Here is a 21005-nt window from a genome sequence, read left to right as displayed (position 1 = left end):
CCCAAATCTTGTTCGAGCATCAAACTCTGCCTGAATAAGGGTATCAGGCAGTCTTGGAAGCTTCTTGCCAAACTGATCCATTGCGCAGTCTGGCTTAAGCTTACCTATTGAGAACGTGGCAGGCAAGTTCTCCCACAATTCTCCAAAGGCTGGGAAGAGCGGAGAAGTAGATTCCGCTTCCCTCAGCTGTGGCATGGGCTCGTCTTTGAGGACTGCCTGAAGAGTTGCTTCTACTATTTTGGTAGAACGGAAGAGAAGCCTCCTCCTCCGTAGCGAAAATAGTGAACGGACTCTTGAAAGCTTGGAGTTTGGTGTTAGTACACTCCCAATCCTCCAGGCAGTGAACCCATTCCCGCTGTGCGTGATCCCTACTATACAGCACAGTCTCTCGGGAGATCTTGTCCTCTCTAGTGAGAGCAGCAACGGTCAGCCTAGCATACCCAATGAAAGGCTGAGTCAGTCCGGGAGGATATAACTCGAAGTCCTCAATTCTTGGAGTTCCACACTCCGGGATAGAGATCATGCCGTCCTTGAAGGGGGCATAAGCGGCCACTCTCCATGGGTTATCCATGGAGAAGGCTGGTAGGGATTCGTAGGGAGGTAACTGCAAAACACCAGTACCTGCTACAGGGGAGCTTGGCTGAGGAGCCTGGTTAAGTCCAGCAAAACGGTCCTCGTGCTCTCTAACTCTGTTAGAGAGATCTTGAATGGATTGGCCAGACTGGTTGATGGTGTTTGACAGCTGTGCAAACATCTGTTCAAACTTAGAGCCCAGAGAGCCAACCATCTCTCCCACTTGTTGCATCACAACTGCCGAAAAGGTGGTGGGATCAAAGGAGCTCGGTCCCGCCACCCCAACAGGAGTTACCGGAGTAGATCCGGTAGATGCCGGAGAAGGCGTTGGCTCGGCCGGAGCGCGAGCCTTCTCCTTAGAAGCTTTGCTTCTAGAGCTCTTTGAGTAGGGAGAGCTCGGCTTTGCCTTCACCGCGTCAGCGTAGGAAGTCGTAGACTTCCTAGCTGAAGAAGAAGACGACTTCTTAGAAGTCGTCTTATGGAGAGTCTTCTGTTCTCTCTGTCCCTTCACCTTCGGGGGTACAGAAAGAGCGGGAGAGCGGGCAGGGATCTCAGATCCCGTAAAGCCTTGGAATGAAGCAGAAGAAAGGACAGGGGAAGAAGATCCAGGAGCACCCAAGGAAAGACCTTGGGCGCCCGACACACCTACCTCAACCGTTAACAAATCCTCTGCCCCTACCGCCATAGGCTCAATGTTCAGGTCCAGGTTGGCCACATCTGGGACCGGCTCCTGCGTGGAGACGGACCCGAACGCCTGCTGCACCTTCTGCTGGATCGAAGCTATGAGAGGGGCTGCCGAGATGGGGTCGACATAGCCGGTCGACTTGCCACCGGGGAAGATCTGAACGGCCAGCTTCTTGTCAAGAATATACGGCTGGCCCTTGGCGGCGTTCTTCCCGAAGCCGCCCACCCAAGCCTTCAGGGTTGCCAGGGCGACTTCCTTCACGGCGGCAGCCTGAAAGAGAAGGCGATATGAAGCTTCTAACGGCGGAGATAGGGTTGAACGAAGCTTAAAACTAAGTGTTAGTAGTGATAAGACCAAGAAAGTCTAAGAGTAGACTTACCCCACCCAACAGCTGACTAACGAGGTTGTAGCAGATGGTGCAAGCCTCCGGGTGCCAAACGATCAGTCCATTGTGGGTGGTGGCACACGGGGCGTGGGTCCTACACTCCTCATGGGCGCAGGGGTCGTAGAGCGTTGCGTTGCAACCCGGGACCTGACAGTTGGTAGCCTGTAAGTGGAGAGATACATGAGTATCAGGTGCACACTTACAGCCTAACAAATGCTCCGCTGCATGCCGGAGCATGTAAGTTAGATTAAACCAGAGCCCCGCCGTAATACGTGTGGTAACTAGGCGGTTGGAGTTTGTCTAAGGCTACGCCGGAGACAGGAAAAAGATTCCAACCAGGAGTGGTGAGGAGCCATGAAACTACGACGGAGAACGACGGAGATAGCACATAAATTAAATTAAAACTAAAATTCACCGTAATATTAGGGTATATCCGTATATATAACGAAGTATAAAATTTTCCGTCTACTAGAAGAGTGCCCGGGTAAGGAGCGAGCTCTCCTCCGGTAGCGGAAAACAGGATATAGTAGGCAAGCAACAGACCACTAGTAATGTCCACCCCGCCCACTGGCGGAGCCAGACGGACCTATAACCAAAGGGGCCCCCGGCTTCAGCGGAGGCTCCGTTCGTTACGGTAGGGGAAGGGTGGGACTGAGGCAATAGGTGGGGGGTCCCGGCGTAATATGGCGGGAGAGAGAGAGAGGGGGGGTGGCCTACCCCTCCCCGTCACTACAGCTACCCGCTCGGTAACCCGGTACCCGAGACAAGTGGTCGCCCTGTACCCCAGCTGGGATGGAGCTCCAGGCCTCCTCAGAGGGAGAGGGAGGTAGGCTACTGTGGTTGTCATGGCAACCAAGGAGATCCCCCAGACCCCTCCCTATACCTGGTAGGGAGGGAAGGGGAAGGGTAATAGTGCTAAGGGACACGTGATCGTAGGTGGCCTAAGCCGCGATAGCAACACAACCATGGAGGGGCCACGTGAACCAGACTGTACCAACACATGGCACAAGCACCTAGGCTAGCCTAACACCCTAAATAACACTGATAATACATCGTAAAGGAGGAAAAGACACTTTTAGCAAAAGAGAAAGAAGCCCAGGAGGAGGTAAGCTGTTCCGAAGAACAGTTGACTACTCGGAGCCAGCGGTAGCCGATGAAGAGCAAGAGCTGGGATGCTGGGCCAGAAACACGGTATAGCCCTAAATACCAAACTAAGAGAAAATGGTAAAGGGCTGTGTCCTAGCTATAAAAACGATGTAATAAACGATGAACGTAAATATAATAAGCCCATAAGTATAAGATGTCCCAGTATGGGAGACCTGGAAATCTTAACACGAGGCGGCACACAGCCGCCACGAGTCAACCGGGAGGCCGTATATGACCTATAAGAAGGAAAATACTGGTCCCTGGAAGACTAAAAAACTGTAAAATACTACTTATGAGGCACTTAACTTAGCCGATGCAATAGCTGCACGTTCCATCGTAAATGACGAGATAAATCCACGAAAAAACAACACGAGAGGAAAAGCACTCTAGCGCTGCGAAGCTAATGATTAAGGATGTCCGCTAGGGGCGCTGCTGTCCGTGGCGTCGGTAGTAGTAGTAGTAGCGGCCGCATCACCCTTTAGTATCAGCTCTCTCTGGTGGGGATTTTATGTTGGAAGGTCTAAATGGTGAATGACTCGTGGTAGTGATCCCACTCGCCTATATTCTCATACCGACACTTCTTTTATAGAGTGAGCGAGTCAGTTTTACTGACATTTTCTTAATTTTGTTTTTCTCTGGTAATTTTAGATTAATTTTACCTAGAAATAATGATCTTAAGGATATTTCATAGGCCGACACGAGCTGAGCCCAGAAATATCCTTTTGGTAACAAAATAAATAATACATTGCTGATGTAACTTTTTGATACTTCATCAAACTATCTTAAAAATATTTCCAGGTACAGTAAAATCCTCCAATTTCACAGATTTCTCTATGGAACATTTATACTTGTAGTATTTTTCACTGAGAAATATTCACTAATTATTGTACTAAATACACTTTTTGTGATAAAACTAGGGATGGGCAAATTACATTTTTTTAAACAGGTGGATTCAATGGCCATTTTGGCTGCTGAATTTAAAGCTGTCCATAATTTTTCCATACAATGCATTTTTGATGTGGTTCAGTGACAGTTTTTGAAAAAAAAAAAATTAAAAAAGCGTATTCAGGTTTTTCCTCACAAATACTCCTATTGAGATTCCAATAACCTATAAAACTTACAATTTTCCTCTCTCTCTCTCTCTCTCTCTCTCTCTCTCTCTCTCTCTCTCTCTCTCTCTCTCTCTCTCTCTCTCTCTATCGGGGTCTCTCTCTCTCTCTCTCTCTCTCTCTCAAGATGGGAAAAGCTGAAGATAAAGATGTATGTAGCTCGGCAAATCCTCAGCAAAGAAGACAAAGTTGTGACAATAGGTCTTGATGATAATGACGAAGGCAGCAGGTCACGGTCTATATGATGATTGAAATCAGACCACATAACTATTGCAGGTCCTTCAGGAAAAAAGAAAACTCTGACTACGGGGTATATAGATAATGTGAGTCTTGGCAGCTAGTATGGAACAAAATCCTACAAATTGAAACTCGACTGCTTCTTAGCCATACTTGCAAATTCAACAGTTGATGAGCTGAAATCTGACATTGATTTCCGAATGACAGATCGAGCTTGGGAATGTGAAATTCTCCCGCAGAATCTTGGAATAGACTCTAGCAAGATGCTGAAAAAAAAAAGTGCTGTGCCCATATGATTCTTGGAGTTGATCATGCAATTGAAAAGGTTTTTAAAAATATAGAGCAAATGATAGGTGTGATTCATGAGCAGGAGAAAGGATCTTTTTTATCCCCTGGCTCTTCCATTCATACCCTTGGGCTCATTACCATAGCTAAGTTGTTGTCACCAAGTCACACCCAACATTCTGTTTCACTACAATGACTTCAAGTCTTGGATGACAGACAGTGGCCATCAATATGATGGTTACAAAGGTTTTGTTGCAAACAGATTTGGGAGGATAGCTGAACTGGCCCAAGAATATTTGACCTGCAACAAATCTATTCAAGCCTTCTTTAATGCTGTTGTGGATATCAACAGCAACAAGCTGGTACTTGCAGTATCCCCCTTCATTCAAAATGACTGGTTTACCTGCTGCTCTGAAATCTACTCTATGATGGGTGATCTGATTATATTCCCAATTAAGGAATTAATTGTGATTGATGAAAGAATGAGGATAGAATATTGGGAGGAGTGAAAAGCTTCCTTATTAACAAGCTGGCAGAATTAGAGAAATTAATGTCAGAAAGGAATGGCCATCCAAAGAATGGTAAAGAGAAACTGGAAGCTGCTGTGATAGAGGAAGTTATTGTTGCAGCAAGAAACCAAATGGCTAAATACTTTACTTGACCAGATAGTGAAACTAGTGACAAGATGGCATATGCACTGCTGAATAACATGGACTGTGAGTCAGAATTTACTAAACTTTACCATGGAATTAAAGCAAGTGGTGGAAGTACCTCTATACAAACACATTCAAGGAAGAATCTTGTAAGCTTTGGGCTTCTGGTAGATTCTAGCTTTGAATCAAAGTCTCCAGAAGATAGAAAAGCTAGATGGAAATGGGTACGGTGTTCTGAATAAGTTAAAGCAGTACAAAAGCTAGAGGTATACTTTATTGAAACTAAATTCTGCAAAGAAATTAGCACTTCAGAACAAGGAAAAGTTGAAGGAGGAGGTCAGTCATCAAAGAGTTTACTGTTTTGGAGAAGTGTAAACATGGTGGTCCAATGACTCCATACAGCTTAAACTTGTTATCTCAGCTCAATGAAAATCAACTGCTTGGAGAGATTTCATATCTCCGACTGACAGTATCCCCCGATATTCAACAGAAAAGACATGTAAAAGTTGCTAATGGAAAGTATAAGATGGAGAACTGCAGTAGGAGTGAACTGTTGACATCTATCAATAATGCTTTGAGGCCAGAGGTTAAATGTCACAAAAGACATTGATAGTCTTCTGATGAATGCCTTGGTAAAGTAGCATATAACTCGGGGTTGGGATTGGAGCTTAAATTTTAGTTTTTATAATTTTGATAATTATTACATGTCTTCATTATTAAAAGCTTTCTTTTTAATTTTAAATTTATTGTACTTTGGCCTGTGGGCTAAAATGTATCTTCAATAAACCAAAAGTAAAATGAAATTGAAGATTTACTATATAGAAAATACATAAAAATATCCAAGTTTTGCAATTTTCTAATGTAATGTTTTTCATTTGTCCCAATTCATACATTTTTTAACTCGGTAACCCTAAAAACATATAGAAAGATATCTTCCATGCCTTAATTTGAATAAGTTTTAAAGCGTTAGCTACATAAATGATAATTTTAGTCATTTTGAAAAAGCTCACTGCACCACTTCAAGAACTCATTTGAGGTCAAATAACTTGATAGATTCATGCTTAGCAGCCCAAATGGCCATGGAATTTGGTTGTTTGAAGTCAAATTTCTAAAAAGTGGTTTCATTAGCCCACGCCTAATAAAACTATTAAAATACTCTGGTATAAGCATTTTTAGAGGGTTTTATTTTTTGCGATTTTAATTATCAAAAAATGCAGTTCTGAGAATTTTTAGAGGGGTTTTAAGTATTTGCAGATTTTAGCTACAGGCAGTCCCCGGGTTACGATGGGCGTTCCGTTCTTGAGACGCGTCGTAAGCTGAAAATCGTCGTAAGCCGGAATTACGTGAAAAACCCTAAGAAAACCTTACTTTTAACGCTTTGGGTGCATTCAAAACTATGTAAACTGCATTCTTATTGCATTTTTCATCAAAAAACTCTTCAAATATTGATTATTTTGCATTTTTGGTGTCATATTTCTTCTGCCAGATGAGCGTTGTAGGCATCGTAACCCTGGAACATGCGTCGTAACCCTGGAAATAATTTCTGATGAATATAATTGAAAAGCGCCTTAACCTCAGAACGTCATAAGCCGAACCCGTTGTAACCCGGGGACTGCCTGTATTTTTTTTTTTTTTTTTTTTTTTTTTGTGTGTGTGTGTGTGTGTGTGTGTGGGGGGGGCGGGCGGGGCTAGGCAACGCATCCCCCACAAATCCAGTGCGCCACTGTAATGTGAGAGATTAAAAAATTTGTTGAATAGATAATCCAAGGTATCAAAAATTTTTCCAAGTATTGTGAGGGTATTGAAAAGTTTGTTTAAAGGCTTATTATTAGTTTGGTGATAGAAACCTGCAAATAGCCAAGTTGGCAAATCTTGAGAAAGGATACGGGAGTTCACTGTAGATACTTGTACCCCTCTGATGGGGTAGGGGTCACACACTATTTCAACATGCATGTGGGCAAGTCTGCTGGATGTCGTCTTGTATTCTTCTATCCCACTTTCAGTGTGCCTCATGATTTTTTATGTTTGACTTGGGATGCATTGTCTGGTCTATGTCTTTACGTTCTTTCTCATTCCCCACCAGATATATGCACTGTTCTGCTGTCATTCTGGTTGTTGATCGGCCTGACAGGTGGGACAGGTTGCAGGCGAGGCCAAAAGCTTGATTTCCCAAAACCCTCTTGCAAGTAAGGGCGTAGGTGTCTGGTAATACTCGTCTCATGAGTGATGGTCGCTGTTCCTTCGGGTATCGACAGGTCACTCCATTTGAGGGCGCGATTTATCTACCACAATTATTGCAGTCCTTTGTATTGGCACAGATTCTGGATAGGGCATTCACCATGGTGTTCAATGATCCCTTCGGGTACTTGATGGTACAGGAGTATTCTGCTATCGTTGACAGGTGTCGTTGCTGACGAACCGACCACATGTCATTGGCTGCTTTGTCGAATGTTGAGCATTTCTGTTCCGATGTTGTTAGATTTTTGCTGTAGAAAGCTAATGGACGATGACCATCATCAGTGTCCTGCTCGAGTACGGCACCCATCGCAGTGTTGCTTGTGTCAGTTGTCAATGTGAGCGATCTGTTTAGTAAAGGAAATACGTATTAATGTTTTTACATTTGTCATGGCCTCTTTTGCTAATCTAAATGCATTATCATGTTCATCTGCCCAAAGTAATTGGTATTTATTTCCTTTCAAATACTAATATATGGGACTCATGATTTCAGCTATATTTGGGATAAAATGGTGATGATAATTTATAAGTCCCAAGAATTCTTGCACTGGTTTCCCCAATGTTAGTATATGGAATTCTGTTACGGCTTGTATTTTTGTAGGTAATGGTTTTATGCAATCTTGACTCACTTTGTGTCCTAAAAAAATCTACTGTTTGCTTCCTCACTCACATGTTTAAAATGTTGTTTTAGGTTCGTCTACATTATAACACAATGGAAGGTCCCTGAATATTTCACCCATTAATCTCTGGGATATTGCCCTGGGTTGTGGAGGCTGAAGAGTTAAATGTGTAGGTGCCAAAAGGGATGATGATTGCTGTTTTTTTGATATCCTCTTTTACTGCTGTCACTAGAAAATACCCTTTCACCAGATTGATATTGGTGAATATTTTTGCTCCACTCATCTCATTTGTTATGTCTGATATATTTGTTAGCAGGTATCTGTCCGGTTTCATCTTGACATTCAACCACCAGTAATCCCTGCTTTTGGCCCCATTTTTAGGGGTGATGCCCATGGGCTGGAACTTTTCTTGTATATTCCGGATGCTTCCATATTGTTGAATACAGTCAGCCCCATATTCACACACAAGATTTGCAGACTCGCCTATTCAGAGATTTTTTCCTGCTGAGCTTATCTGTAAATTATTCGTGAAAAATGCAGCAATTTGCAGCCTTTTCTGTTGATAAATATTCACTAATTAGTGTATTTCATGTTATTCTGATAACTTAAACACATTTTTATGATACAAAAATGAATACTAATTTTAATATAATATATTGATTAATACTGTATTTAGTTTAATAAGATTAAATAATAAATAATTATTTAGAATAATGATAATTTTGATAAAACTGTTTTTATTATATCTAATCATATTGCAATTATTATTGCGATATTATTGTATTATTATTATGAACAGCGGTTTGCCATATGCATTCTGGTGTTGTTTACATTTGTAAAATATCAACTGATTTTGTTTTACCAATATCATCACTGTCTTTAGTTGCTGAATGGAACTTAATTCAGAGATAAGTTTCTTTCTTAAAATATCAGTGTTGGGTTTAAAAATTTCAGCTACTTTATTTATAAACTTAGTAAATTAAATGAAGTACATACATGTTTAGTAAATTAAATTAAGTACATGCATGTTTTTGCCAGTTTCAGACTGCTTTTGCCTCCTAAACATGACGTCGGCCATTGGCTGTTTCTCGACTCTGTTGTTTATGATGGTACAGGTCTATGCTGCCATATATCTATTAGCAAAAGTTGAATAATATTTGTGTACTGAGAATAATGATAATTTTAATGAAACTGTTGTTTTACAGTCTCTAATCATATTGCTTGTATTATTACCATATTAAATTATAATATGAGCAGAGTGATGTGCCATTTGCATTCTGGTTTTGTTTACATTCTTAAAATAATCAGTATTTCCTTAGTTGTATTTTTTAATCAAACTAAAGTGTTGTGGTATCGATAGTTTCCCAGCTATCCTTAATATTGCGATTTGTTCCATTTTTAAAGGAGTACTTTTATGAGGATCTACTTCCAATGACTATTACTTGGCCAATAGTGATGCCACAGGTGTTGACCATTTGTCATGTTGTTTACCATATATTTTTAATAAGGGAATACAAAAGTATTTTTTTGTGATGATTAGTTTTGCCAAATATAAAATCTTGAAGATACCGATTTCACACATTTTTGACACAATAATTCCTTATTGTTTTTATTCATGTACCAAATACCTTACATCAGCTGATTGAGTTATGTAATTTAATAAGTTGGGGGCAATCTTATACAGCGAACATATCTTTAAACCTACATTTTTACATGAAAAATTAGAGATAGTCCTATGTGCAGTGATGCCTTATACACTGGCATATACGGTACATATACAGAGAATTTTTTAATTAATTTTAAAATGTAAACCAAGAACTTACTGTAGTAAATAAATTTTTGTCATAAATGTATTTGAATGTAATCATGAAAATACTAGCATGACGTAACAAACTTAGCATTTTGTTTGGAGGTTTGTACGTGTCCGTCGTTCTAAGCTACCTACCTATTTTTGATATGCTCTATACAATAGAACAGTCCTAAAATACTTACCTGTACAGTAAATATAATTTCAAAATATCTTACTACTCAGGAAAATACCAATGTGCATAAATCTTATGCACAGAACGTTGCGCAAAGTTACATAGGCCAGAGAAAACATGCGTACGAATGATACGGGATACTTAAGAATAATGGTTGTAGGCTAGTACAAGAGTAACGGTTGTAGGCCAGTACTACATAATTTTGTAACATGAGTTTGAAATGAAATTAGGATGTTCTGGGATGATAATAGTTTGAGGTATATTTTTGTTTGAACTGTGAAGTTTGGCGATGAACTGTTGAAAAACGTTCTTTTGAATGATGGGATACTTAAAGGTAACGGTTTTAGGATAGTACATAATTTTGTAACATGAGTTTGAAATGATATTAGGTTGTTCTGGGATGATAGTTTGAGGTATATTTTTGTTTGAACTGTCAAGTTTGGTGATGAACTGTTAAAATAGGCAGTTATAGGTGGTTTATGGGTGTATATAGCCTACTTAAGAGTAACAGTAGTTAGGAGAGAGGTGGTTTATGGGTGTGTATAGCCTACTTAAGAGTAACAGTAGTTAGGAGAGTACTGTAATGTAAGGTTACTTTGGGTGTTTTGGGATGATGGCTTGGGATGTAGTTTTGTTTGAAATGATATTAAATTGTTTTAGTATGATAATTTAAGGTATATTTTTGATGGAACTATCAAATTAAGCAGTGAAAATATTAAAATAGCCTTTTATAAGCATTTTAGTTTAAGGGGTACAAGGTATTTGGTAGTTATAAGCCAGTTAGTATAAGCATTTTTAAGGGGATTTCTTTGGGTACACAAATTTCTTTGCATATGTAAGTACTTCACTCAAGTGCAGTACAAAAGAAGGATAACAATGGCAGAACTGGTATGAAAAGAAAATGAACAATAGATAAAAACTAAGGTTCTCACCCAAACATTCATTGACATCCTTTGGATGTGTTATTTGAAATTGGGTACATATTTAGTTGTCAAGATCATGACTAGAAAATATAGATAAAAAGGATAAGTAAAGATAAACAATAGTAAAGATACAAATTGAGACTTTATAGGACTGAATTATTTTCAACATTTTATTGGTTACTGCAATGTTTAAAATACCTACAGGTAAATAGAAAATGTTTAATGTTTTTACATGTTTTAGCTAAATTTCATGGTCAAAACTTTTTTTTTATTATAAATGAAAGGTGAGGAGGCCCTATATGTCTCTTGACCCTTGAACGCCAAAGCGGTATTTTGAAAATCGTCTCCAGTATGCCAGCGGCGTTCGCGAGTGAGCGCCAAAGCGGAAAAAAATATTTTTTCAAAAAATCACAGCACGCTTAGTTTTTAAGATTAAGAGTTCATTTTTGGTTCCTTTTTTGTCATTGCCTGAAGTTTAGTATGCAACCATCAGATTATTAAACAAATATCATTATCATATATAAATATTGGGCTGTATGACAGCGTGAAAAAAATTTTCATATATAATTCTATACAAATTGCGCTGTGAGCAAAACGGTTAAAGCTAACAAGTTCATTTTTGTTGTTGTATTGTACACTAAATTGCGATCATTTTGGTATATAACACATTGTAAAACAATCAAGGCAACACAGAGAAAATATTATCACTAAATAATGCATGAATTCGTAACGCGCAGGTGTAAAAAAAAGCTGTTTTCAAAAATTCACCATACGAAATATTGTGCTAGAGACTTCCCGTTTGTTGCAAAATGAAGGTAATTGATTGAATATTACTAAATTGTAAGTGTTGTAGCTTACAATTGGAGTTTTTGACCATTTCGGTCGAGTTAAAGTTGACCGAAGGACAAATTTTTTCTATTTATCGTTATTTTTATGAAAATATTTCAAAACTGATAAAAGCTACAACCATGCGTTGTTTTTAGTTGTATTGTACGTGAAATTATGCACATTTTCATATATAAAACTTTATGTAACGGCTAATTTAAAATGGTGCAAACATTACCATAATCGCATGTATGATTTTTCCGGAAGAGTTACAGCGCGGACGTAAGGAAAAAGTTTATTTCATAAATTCACCATGAATCGAAATATTGTGCTAGAGACTTCCAATTTGTTGCAAAATAAAGGTAAATGATTAAATATTACTAAACTGTAAGTGTTGTAGCTTACAATTGCAGTTTTCGACCATTTCGGTCGAGTCAAAGTTGACCGAAGGTTAAAATTTTGGCACTTATCATTATTTATATGAAAATATCTCAAAACTGATAAAAGCTACAACCATGGGTTGTTTTTTGTTGTATTCTACATGAAATTTTGCACATTTTCATATATAAAACTTTATGTAACGGCTAATTTAAAATGGTGCAAACATTACGACAATCGGACAAAAAAATTTTGGATTTTTTTCGGAAGTTACCGCACGGACGTAAGGAAAATTTTTTTTTTTTTTTTTCATAAATTCACCATAAATGAAAATATTGTGCTAGAGACTTCCAATTTGTTGCAAAATAAAGGTAAATGATTGAATATTACTAGAATGCAAGAGTTTTAGCTTACAATTGCGTTTTTTGATCATTTCAGTCGCGTCAAAGTTGACCGAAGGTTGATATTTTGGCACTTATCATTATTTATATGAAAATATTTCAAAACTGATAAAAGCTACAACCATGGGTTGTTTTTAGTTGTATTCTACATGAAATTGTGCACATTTCCATATATAAAACTTTATGTAACTGCTAATTTAAAATGGTGCAAACATTACGACAATCGGACGAAAAAATTTCTGATTTTTTCGGAAGAGTTACCGCGCGAACGTAAGGAAAAAGTTTTTTCATAAATTCACCATAAATTGAAATATTGTGCTAGAGACTTCCAATTTGTTGCATAATGAAGGTAAATAATTGAATATTACTAGAATATAAGAGTTTTAGCTTACAATTGCGTTTTTCAACCATTTTGGTAGAGTCAAAGTTGACTGAAGGTTGAAATTTTGGCACTTATCATTATTTATATGAAAATATTTCAAAACTGACAAAAGCTACAACCATGAGTAGTTTTTTGTTGTATTCTACATGAAATTGTGCACATTTTCATATGTAATACTCCATGTAACAGCTAATATAAAATGATGCAAAAATTATGTCAAAGTGACAAAATAATTTCTGAGATGTGTCACTGATACTTTTTAGTGCGAGAAAGAGAGAAATTCGCGCTTGCGCATCTGGTTAACGATTGTAAACAAAACAACCCCTTAATCCTTAATCCGTGAGCTCCCAGCATCCCCCAAGGTGCGTGATTCAAAAGTTTTCGCCTAGTAGGCCTATAACTATTTTTCTGCGAATTTAAAAAAAAACTTTTATATATCGACATACCATACGGCCAATCGGCACCCAACAGACAATTTATATCGACTTTTAATACGTCCAATCGGCGCTAAAGGGTTTAACATAGTACGAAAGGCTGACGAGCTGAGGAGACATAAAGGGATGGCCTGGCAAAGGGCATTAAGCAGGGAAAAAAAGATAACATACAGCTCTAGAAGATCTTTGTATTAAGCTGGGACCACTATTTGGATTTTTTTGATTAATAAAATTTTTTTTTTAGTAGGAAGATCTTTCCTACCATAAAAAAAAAATCCTACTCAACTTGAGAGTAGCTTAATTAAAGTACAGAAACATTACAAGATATTTATTTTGCACTGGAAGTGCTCTTTATATATGCTTGTTTTTCAGTGTGGGTGATTTTTCTGTTTTTGCATTTTCCTGTTATTACAGGGTGTTGCCAGACATCAGTGCTATAACTGATCTAGCCCAGTATAGTAAAGGTTCCCTTACTGCAAGGAATAATACAACTAACACACGGGAAAATGAAAGTATTGATGAACAACCTGATGAAAATCGGTGGTTGACAAGGTAAGTTTGTATTGGCAGGCCAAAAAGATAAAAGACAGAGGTAATGAATACGTATATGAACCAGGAATATCTTTTTTGTAAAGATTTATCTAAATCTTCATGTATGTTGGCATTCTCCAGTGTAGTATATCCTCTTTAGTTTTATTTCAGATTTGTTAAGTAGTGTGAAAAAGAATATACTGCTCTGTGTGTAATACTCCAAAAACAGGTTTTGACTTAGGAAAAACCAAGTTTTGGTAGTTGCTGTTGAGTCCTCAAGGAGTTACCCCTCCATGGTGTGTCAGAGCTCCATGTTAACTAGACTAATGTCAAAGAAATATCTTTTAGCCTGATCTTGCAGCAGGGTATTGTTCCATAATGATAAACACTAAGACACGTGTTGGAGTACTATAATGGACTCAAATACGAGAGAGCGTTTCTTCTCCTCTTCAGTGAGTCTGAACCAAGTTTTTCCAATATCAAAACCTGGAAGAAGAATTGAGTATTGAGCATGTGCATCAGCCATCTTGTTTATGATTGGGCCGTTAAAAGATCAAGAGCCATTACTCTCTCTGTTGGGCAACATAGGATGATCCCTTGTCCAAATCCCATGCCTTTTCATCAGGGAAGTGGAATGGTTTTTCCTATGCCAAAACTTTTTTTTTTTTTTGGTACTGTAGTCACTTTTTTTTTGTTCTCGAAGAGCTTTACAAAAAAATTGGCAGGTGATAAAATGCTTAAGCTCTCAAAATTTTAATCCCAACAACCGGAAGAGAAAAACAAATACATTTCTGGTCTGAGATTGAGCCACAAGTTTTGGTAATGAAAAATGAGATACTAAACAAGAACTTATGTTTTTAGGGTGAAGTTCTGTTGTGACTTACCTAAGTATGCTGGATGTTTGCGGTGTCGCACCTTCCCCACCGATAGTCAGCATATCCACCCATTAGGAAAACCCCTGGTTTTCCGCTGTAGCACCTAAGTGGTCAGGACTAACCACACCACCTACTGTGTAGTCAAATTTGTTCGAGCTCATGGCAGCAATGTTTTAAGAATACTGTGTCTGATGACCACCCTGTACATTCTGAGACTTCTTTGAAAGAGACATTTCTGAAGAAAGTCAATGACATACTTTCCTAATAGAATCGTGTGACATAGGAAAGTAGTGTGGGTTTTCTTTTTTAATGAGGGACACTAAAATTATTATTAGCTCCTGTAGAGAGAGTGGTTTATTCATGCCAGGATGTTTGCAATGATCTTGGGTAAACCTTAAGCGCTTGAACTGGGCATAATGTTTTGTCTGCTAAATAGATTTTTCTTATAAGAATAGGAGGAGTCCTTCTTAAAGGATCCTCATTCTTGGTCAGGAATGGTGGCCTAGGAGACAATAATAATTGATTATCAGCAGAATAATAATTGATTATCAGCAGTTTGCATGATATATTGTCCTCACCTAAGAGAGCTCAGTTCACAAATATAGGTTCCACATGCTAATGCAATCAGGAAGATCGCCTTTTGTAGCATGTGAGTTGTGGTTGTATTGGGTTTGCTGAATTGAGGGGTAGATGGAAGTTTAAGTACCTTGTTTAGGGACCAAGTAATTGAAAGTCTTTCTGGAGTGGGTCTTTGTAAAGCAAAAGACCACAGAAGGGAAGTGACAACTTCTATTCTGGTGTCAATCCTGAATCCATAAAGCAAGGGTACTGTTAATGCTGCCTTGTATGCCATGATTGTTAACCACAAGACATTTGTCTTAAAAAGATATAGTAATACTAAAGAAGCTAAAAGTGTTTCTATAGAAATGTTGACTGGGCTCAGGTATTGCCAGATAGATGATGTCCGTAGTTTTTGCACTAGGTACCTAGCAATGTTGGGTGAGTAGTTTTCATAGTATAGGTCTCAGCTCAGAAAGGAGGATGCATAAACGACTTTCCCTCCTACTTCCTGAGATGGAACAGTGGACGATAGTGGAATTGATCTTTTTGTCCGCTGTTGAAGTACTAGTAATAGGATCCAATGCCTGTTTGGCCAATTTGTGGCGTAGCTGTTCCTTTGAAGGTTAGGAGTTTGCTCAAAACTTTGGAAATCTGGGACAAGAGGTAAAAGATGTATCTTCTTCCAATTTTTCCAGTCTTGTGCAAGTTCGGAGACACATATACTGGGAGTTTTGATTCATGTATGTGGTGAACAGGTCCAATTCTGTTGTGGAAGCATGTTGGCTATTACTTGAAAAGAATGACTGCCCAACATCCACTCCGTTGAGGCTTTCGTTAACCGGTTATTGGTGCTAAGATCCGGTTACAGGCTCCAATAATCACCGAAAATTGACTAATTTTAGGTATCTGCAATTTTAGTGACCATACCAAACTTACACGAATCCTCTCCTTGCCTAAGGGGTTCTTAACCTAACCTCGTGTAAGTTTTGAGGTGTTACTGTTTATAAATTTTTCAAACAAGGTTACCAGTTTTTTACATGGTAAAATTTTTACCCTAGATATACGTATACATATTACATTGAACCAAGTCTAAAACTTGTCTTCATCCTTTGTTTGCCCCCTTTTTACATGAATTCTTTTGCCTTCCTGTCTTGACCTGCTGCCTCCATATCTGTTGCTTTTTTTAATATATTGCTCATCATGCTTTCTCATTACATTCAAAACATCAAGCCAGTGGCAAAATATACGCTCAAATAAATAGATGTGAAAATAATCTGCCCCTTCCCCAATTTGTTTGGGAATGGCCATGGGTATGGTAAGGCTGAATTCTAGCTAAGGCTAAGTAAATAAGGGAACTAAGGCTAATGGTAAATAAAGCATATGGCTAACCAAGAAAATGTTGTAGTTGAGGTCAGATAAACAAACCTGATGATATGAACAAGTATGTAGTTGAAATTTCTGGTGTAACTTTAAGGTAAAAAAAGTTAGAATTATCAAGGTAGAATGAGATGGTATATACATTGTGCTTTACTCATAATGTTACCTCTACTTAAGATGCACAAGCTTCTTTACATATGTAAGAACTATACCCAAGTATGTTACAAAAGGAGGTTAAGAATGGCTGAACAGATATTAAAAGAAAGGAAACAATAGATAAAACCTAAGGTTCTCGCCCAAGCATTCAGTGACATCCTTTGGATGTGATATTTGAAATTGGGTATTTAGTGTTATGCCATGTATGACTGGGTTGGAATAAGTTGTCAAGGTAATGATTAGAAAATATAACTAAAAATTATAAGTAAATAAAGATTACAAAGTAGTAAAGATAGAGGTTGTGTGCAACATATATACTACTTGTTGACTTATAGGAGTAAATTATTCTTAACATTTTATAGTCTACAGTTATGCAAGAAATACTTAAATAGAAAATTGTGTGTAATGTTCACACATGATTTAGCTGAAATGTATGTTCAAAACTTTGTTTGGTGTTATAAATGAATGGAAAGGCCTTATATAGCTCTTAACATGGCACCAAAGTCTGCTGAATATGGAGAGAGTAAGAGCTGAGGGGACATTAAGGGATGGCCTGCTGAAGGGCATTAAGTAGGAAAAAGCAATAACACAGCTCTAGATCTTTGTGTTAAGGTGGGACTACTAAACTTTTTTTATTATGAAAGAATTTATTAAAAGTAGTTGGAAGAGATTTCATTCAATAAAAACAATCTGGATATAAAGCCTAATCAACTTGGGAGCAGGCTAATTAAAGTACCAAAGCTTTACAAGGTATTTATTCTTCATTGGAAGTGCGCTTAACAATTGCTTTGCATTTTCCTGTTATTACAGGGTGTTGCCAGACATCTGTGCAATAACTGATCTAGACCAGTATAGTAAAGGTTCCCTTACTGCAAGGAACAGTGCAACTAACACACTGGAAAATGAAATTATTGGTGAACAACCTGATGAAAATCAGTGGCTGACAAGGTAAGTTTGTGTTAGTAGGCCACAAAAGATGAAAGACAAAGGTAATCCATAAATGAACAGGAATATCTTTTTTATAAAGATTCATCTGACTGTTCTATGTTGCAGTCTCCAGTGTAGTACGTACTATATCCTTTTTAGTATTATTTCAAATCTTTTTATTGAACCTGAAAAAGTGTAATATTCTGTTAAATTTTTTGTTGTTGTAGGAACTTTCACCAATTCACAAATTTTTCTATGAACCGTTTCTGTGAAATTATCACTTATTTGCTTTTTTCTGTAGAGTAACACTTCTTATTCACTAATTACTGTATTTATCAATAAAGGATATGGAGAGAGAGAGAGAGAGAGAGAGAGAGAGAGAGAGAGAGAGAGAGAGAGAGAGAGAGAGAGAGAGAGAGAGAGAGAGAGAGCTGAGGTGTTGGCATCAAAATCTAAACACAGTATAAATGGATTCTGTAAGGGAAATAACATTTGAGTTATATTTTTCTGTATTTTCATTAACTTGTTGTGGACAGGTAACATACATATAGGTTTGTGATGGAGTCCAGGAAACATAAATAGCATATGTTCAAGATTTCATACCATACAATTTGAACTAATTTTGCTGTGTTTTTTCATTAAAGGATATGTATACTGAGAGAGAGAGAGACTTGACAGCCACAGTTAAACGAGAGCTGGGGAGGAGTGTAAGATTGTTGGTTTTTTGCCTACATATAAAATTTGGATTTTAAATATTTTTACAATGATTAGAGATTAAGCATCGACAGTGATAAAATATTCTCTTGTGTGCTGTTACAATACAGGCGGCCCTCGGTTAGAGGCAGGGGTTCCGTTCCAGGCCGCCGATGCTAAGTGATTTTCGACGCTAAGCAATTTTAAAGCCTATTGCTGCCGCACACCTTTCGAAATTCTAGACCAGTTAAAAGCACCTTAGACCAGTCAAACAGCGCCCTAGACCAGTCAAACAGCGCCGTAATCCCGCAATGGCGCAATAAGTAAAATTATATTTTTGCAGTATAGTATTATAGAATTTACTGTACAGTAGTACTGTACAGTACATTATAGTATTATAAATACTGTAAAGTGAAAAAAGCTTAGCTTCAATCCTTTGGGTGTCTAGAGTATGTAAAGATATAATAATGTTTTATACAGTGTAGCTGTAGTGTTAGTTATGATAATTCGTCTTACGATAATCCGATTTTATGAGAGACCTAATTACAATATCCTAACTTTATCCCATCTAGTTACATAAGTTCAAAAACAGCAAAAGAGAATGATGAAAGTATGGTTTTAACGTTATACTTGTTGCGTAAATGTGTATAGCCATGATGTTGTGTAGAATAGAACTGAGATATCTTAATGTAATAACTTTATTTGCTGTAGATCAAAGATCAATATAGATTAAAGATCAATCGGGAAATATACTGTTAAATTTAAACCTAGTTTTAACTGAAGCTGAGAAAACTGTTGAAGCTGCTAATGACTATTATCGTGCATCGGCAACAAGGATAAAACTCAAGTAAACATATGCAATCAAACACAACTGTAGATAAAATTGAGATAAAATAATTATAATTAAAACAACTGTGCTTGAAAGAACAATTTACTGTTGGTTTCAAGCTGATATAAGATAAATAACGTAAAGTTCGTATTACAATTATATAAAGGAAAATTGCGAACGGAATCATGTAATTTTTTTACGCAATAAACATGCCGCCAACGTAATCTGTTAACGAAAAGAAAATTAGTTCACAGTCACGAGGAGACATATTCAATTCATATTTCCACCTAAAATCATGACATATAAGGAAAAATAACCATGTCTCATATACGTCAAGTATGTAGATATTTGTTTATGCTAACTAGAAGCAAGAAAATTTGCTCAGAATTGTGTTAAATATGGCAAAACAAACTTGTACTCACCATCAGCTGATTTCAAAACATTGGCTGCTTCACAGAATACTCGCTTAGATTTGCCGTAGTATTTTATAATACAATAATATGAGAATACATAAAATATTATTGGATACAGTGAAGTAATGTATAACTTTTTAAAGGATATATGGAAAAGATGCATATTTACTTTTTCTTCGGTGCTTATCTTAATTTTCGTCACTATGCCATCTACGTAGCAGCGGCATCTAGAGCTCGTATGGTCATACCTCAATTTTTTGCTCGAGTAACAAAGCCAAAAAATTGACCGAGTTGCACAGTTATATTTTGTACTTCTATCCCATGGAAAAGCAAACAAATTGCAGTGTTGCAAAATCGGATGTATACACTAGTTTTGTCTTTTAAAATCAATTTATGCAACAATTGTAAATATAATTTGTTATAAAAACCTGATTCAATTATATAGATTAAAATTTTATTATTCGGGCACGACTGAACGACCTATTGTCCTCATATGTGAAGGGCTGTTACAAAGACTTCAAATGGACGTGTACTGCCACTGTATCATATTTATGTACAAAAATAAAATAAATACCCTGTAATACATTTTTCATACACATTTTAAACATAAATGCATGAAAACTTGTAACAAAAAGCTGAAGTGTCATTATAACAAAAAGCTGAAGTGTCATTAACAAAATGAGTTATAATTAGCTCCCAATTTAATAAAATAACACCATGCATTTTTCGGAACACTGTCAGACAAGAACGAACATAAAAAAACATCCTCTGACAACGTGGACAGTAGTTACAAAAGCTGCCTTAATTGGTATCATATTTATGTACAAAAATAAAATACCCTGTACGTAGTATATTTTCATACACTTTTTAAACATAAAAGCATGAACATTTATAAAATAGACACATCGATACCTAAATTTGCACTTTTTTTTTAACTCCATATTTTAGGAAGAGCGGCAGGCAGTGGCTTACAAGAACAAAAATGGAAAACATCCTCTCTGATAACGTGAAAGGCAGTGTCAAAAGCTGCCTTAGTATCATATTTCTGCGCAGAAATAAAAATACTCTATACGTAATTTTCAAAAGCTGCTTTAGTATCCTATTTCTGTGCAGAAATAAAAATACCCTATGCGTAATACATTTTCATACACATTTTAAACATAAAAGTATGGACATTTATAAAATCGACACATCGATTGCTAAATTTGCACTTTTTTTAACTGTATTTTCGGAAGAGCGGCAGGCGGCGGCTTAGAAGAACAAACATGGAAAAACATCCTCTTTGATTACGTGAAGGGCAGTTTCAAAAGCTGCCTTATATCATGTTTTTGTGCAGAAATAAAAATACCCTATACGTAGTACATTTTCATACACATTTTAAACATAAAAG

The 21005-nt window shown here is 37.3% G+C and overlaps 1 protein-coding gene across 6 annotated transcripts in view; it reads left to right on the top strand.

The window, feature by feature from the left end:
* The window catches only part of LOC135196277 (heat shock factor protein-like), a 340110-nt gene that overhangs the window by 198558 nt on the left and 120547 nt on the right, over positions 1-21005 (top strand). For 4 of the 6 annotated variants that reach the window (XM_064222984.1, XM_064222983.1, XM_064222982.1 and 1 more), the window contains exons 9-10: positions 13668-13805; positions 17564-17701. The exons of 1 other annotated variant lie outside the window; for it this stretch is intronic. In XM_064222984.1, coding sequence (XP_064079054.1) covers positions 13668-13805; positions 17564-17701 — 276 coding nt within the window. The remainder of the gene's footprint in view (positions 1-13667; positions 13806-17563; positions 17702-21005) is intronic. One more of the 6 variants, XM_064222985.1, reaches the window with a different exon arrangement.

Source organism: Macrobrachium nipponense, chromosome 17 (genome assembly GCF_015104395.2).
Source record: "Macrobrachium nipponense isolate FS-2020 chromosome 17, ASM1510439v2, whole genome shotgun sequence".
Lineage (NCBI taxonomy): Eukaryota > Metazoa > Arthropoda > Malacostraca > Decapoda > Palaemonidae > Macrobrachium > Macrobrachium nipponense.
The sequence above is the reverse complement of the archived record's forward strand: the minus strand, read 5'-3'. Positions and strand labels throughout refer to the sequence as shown.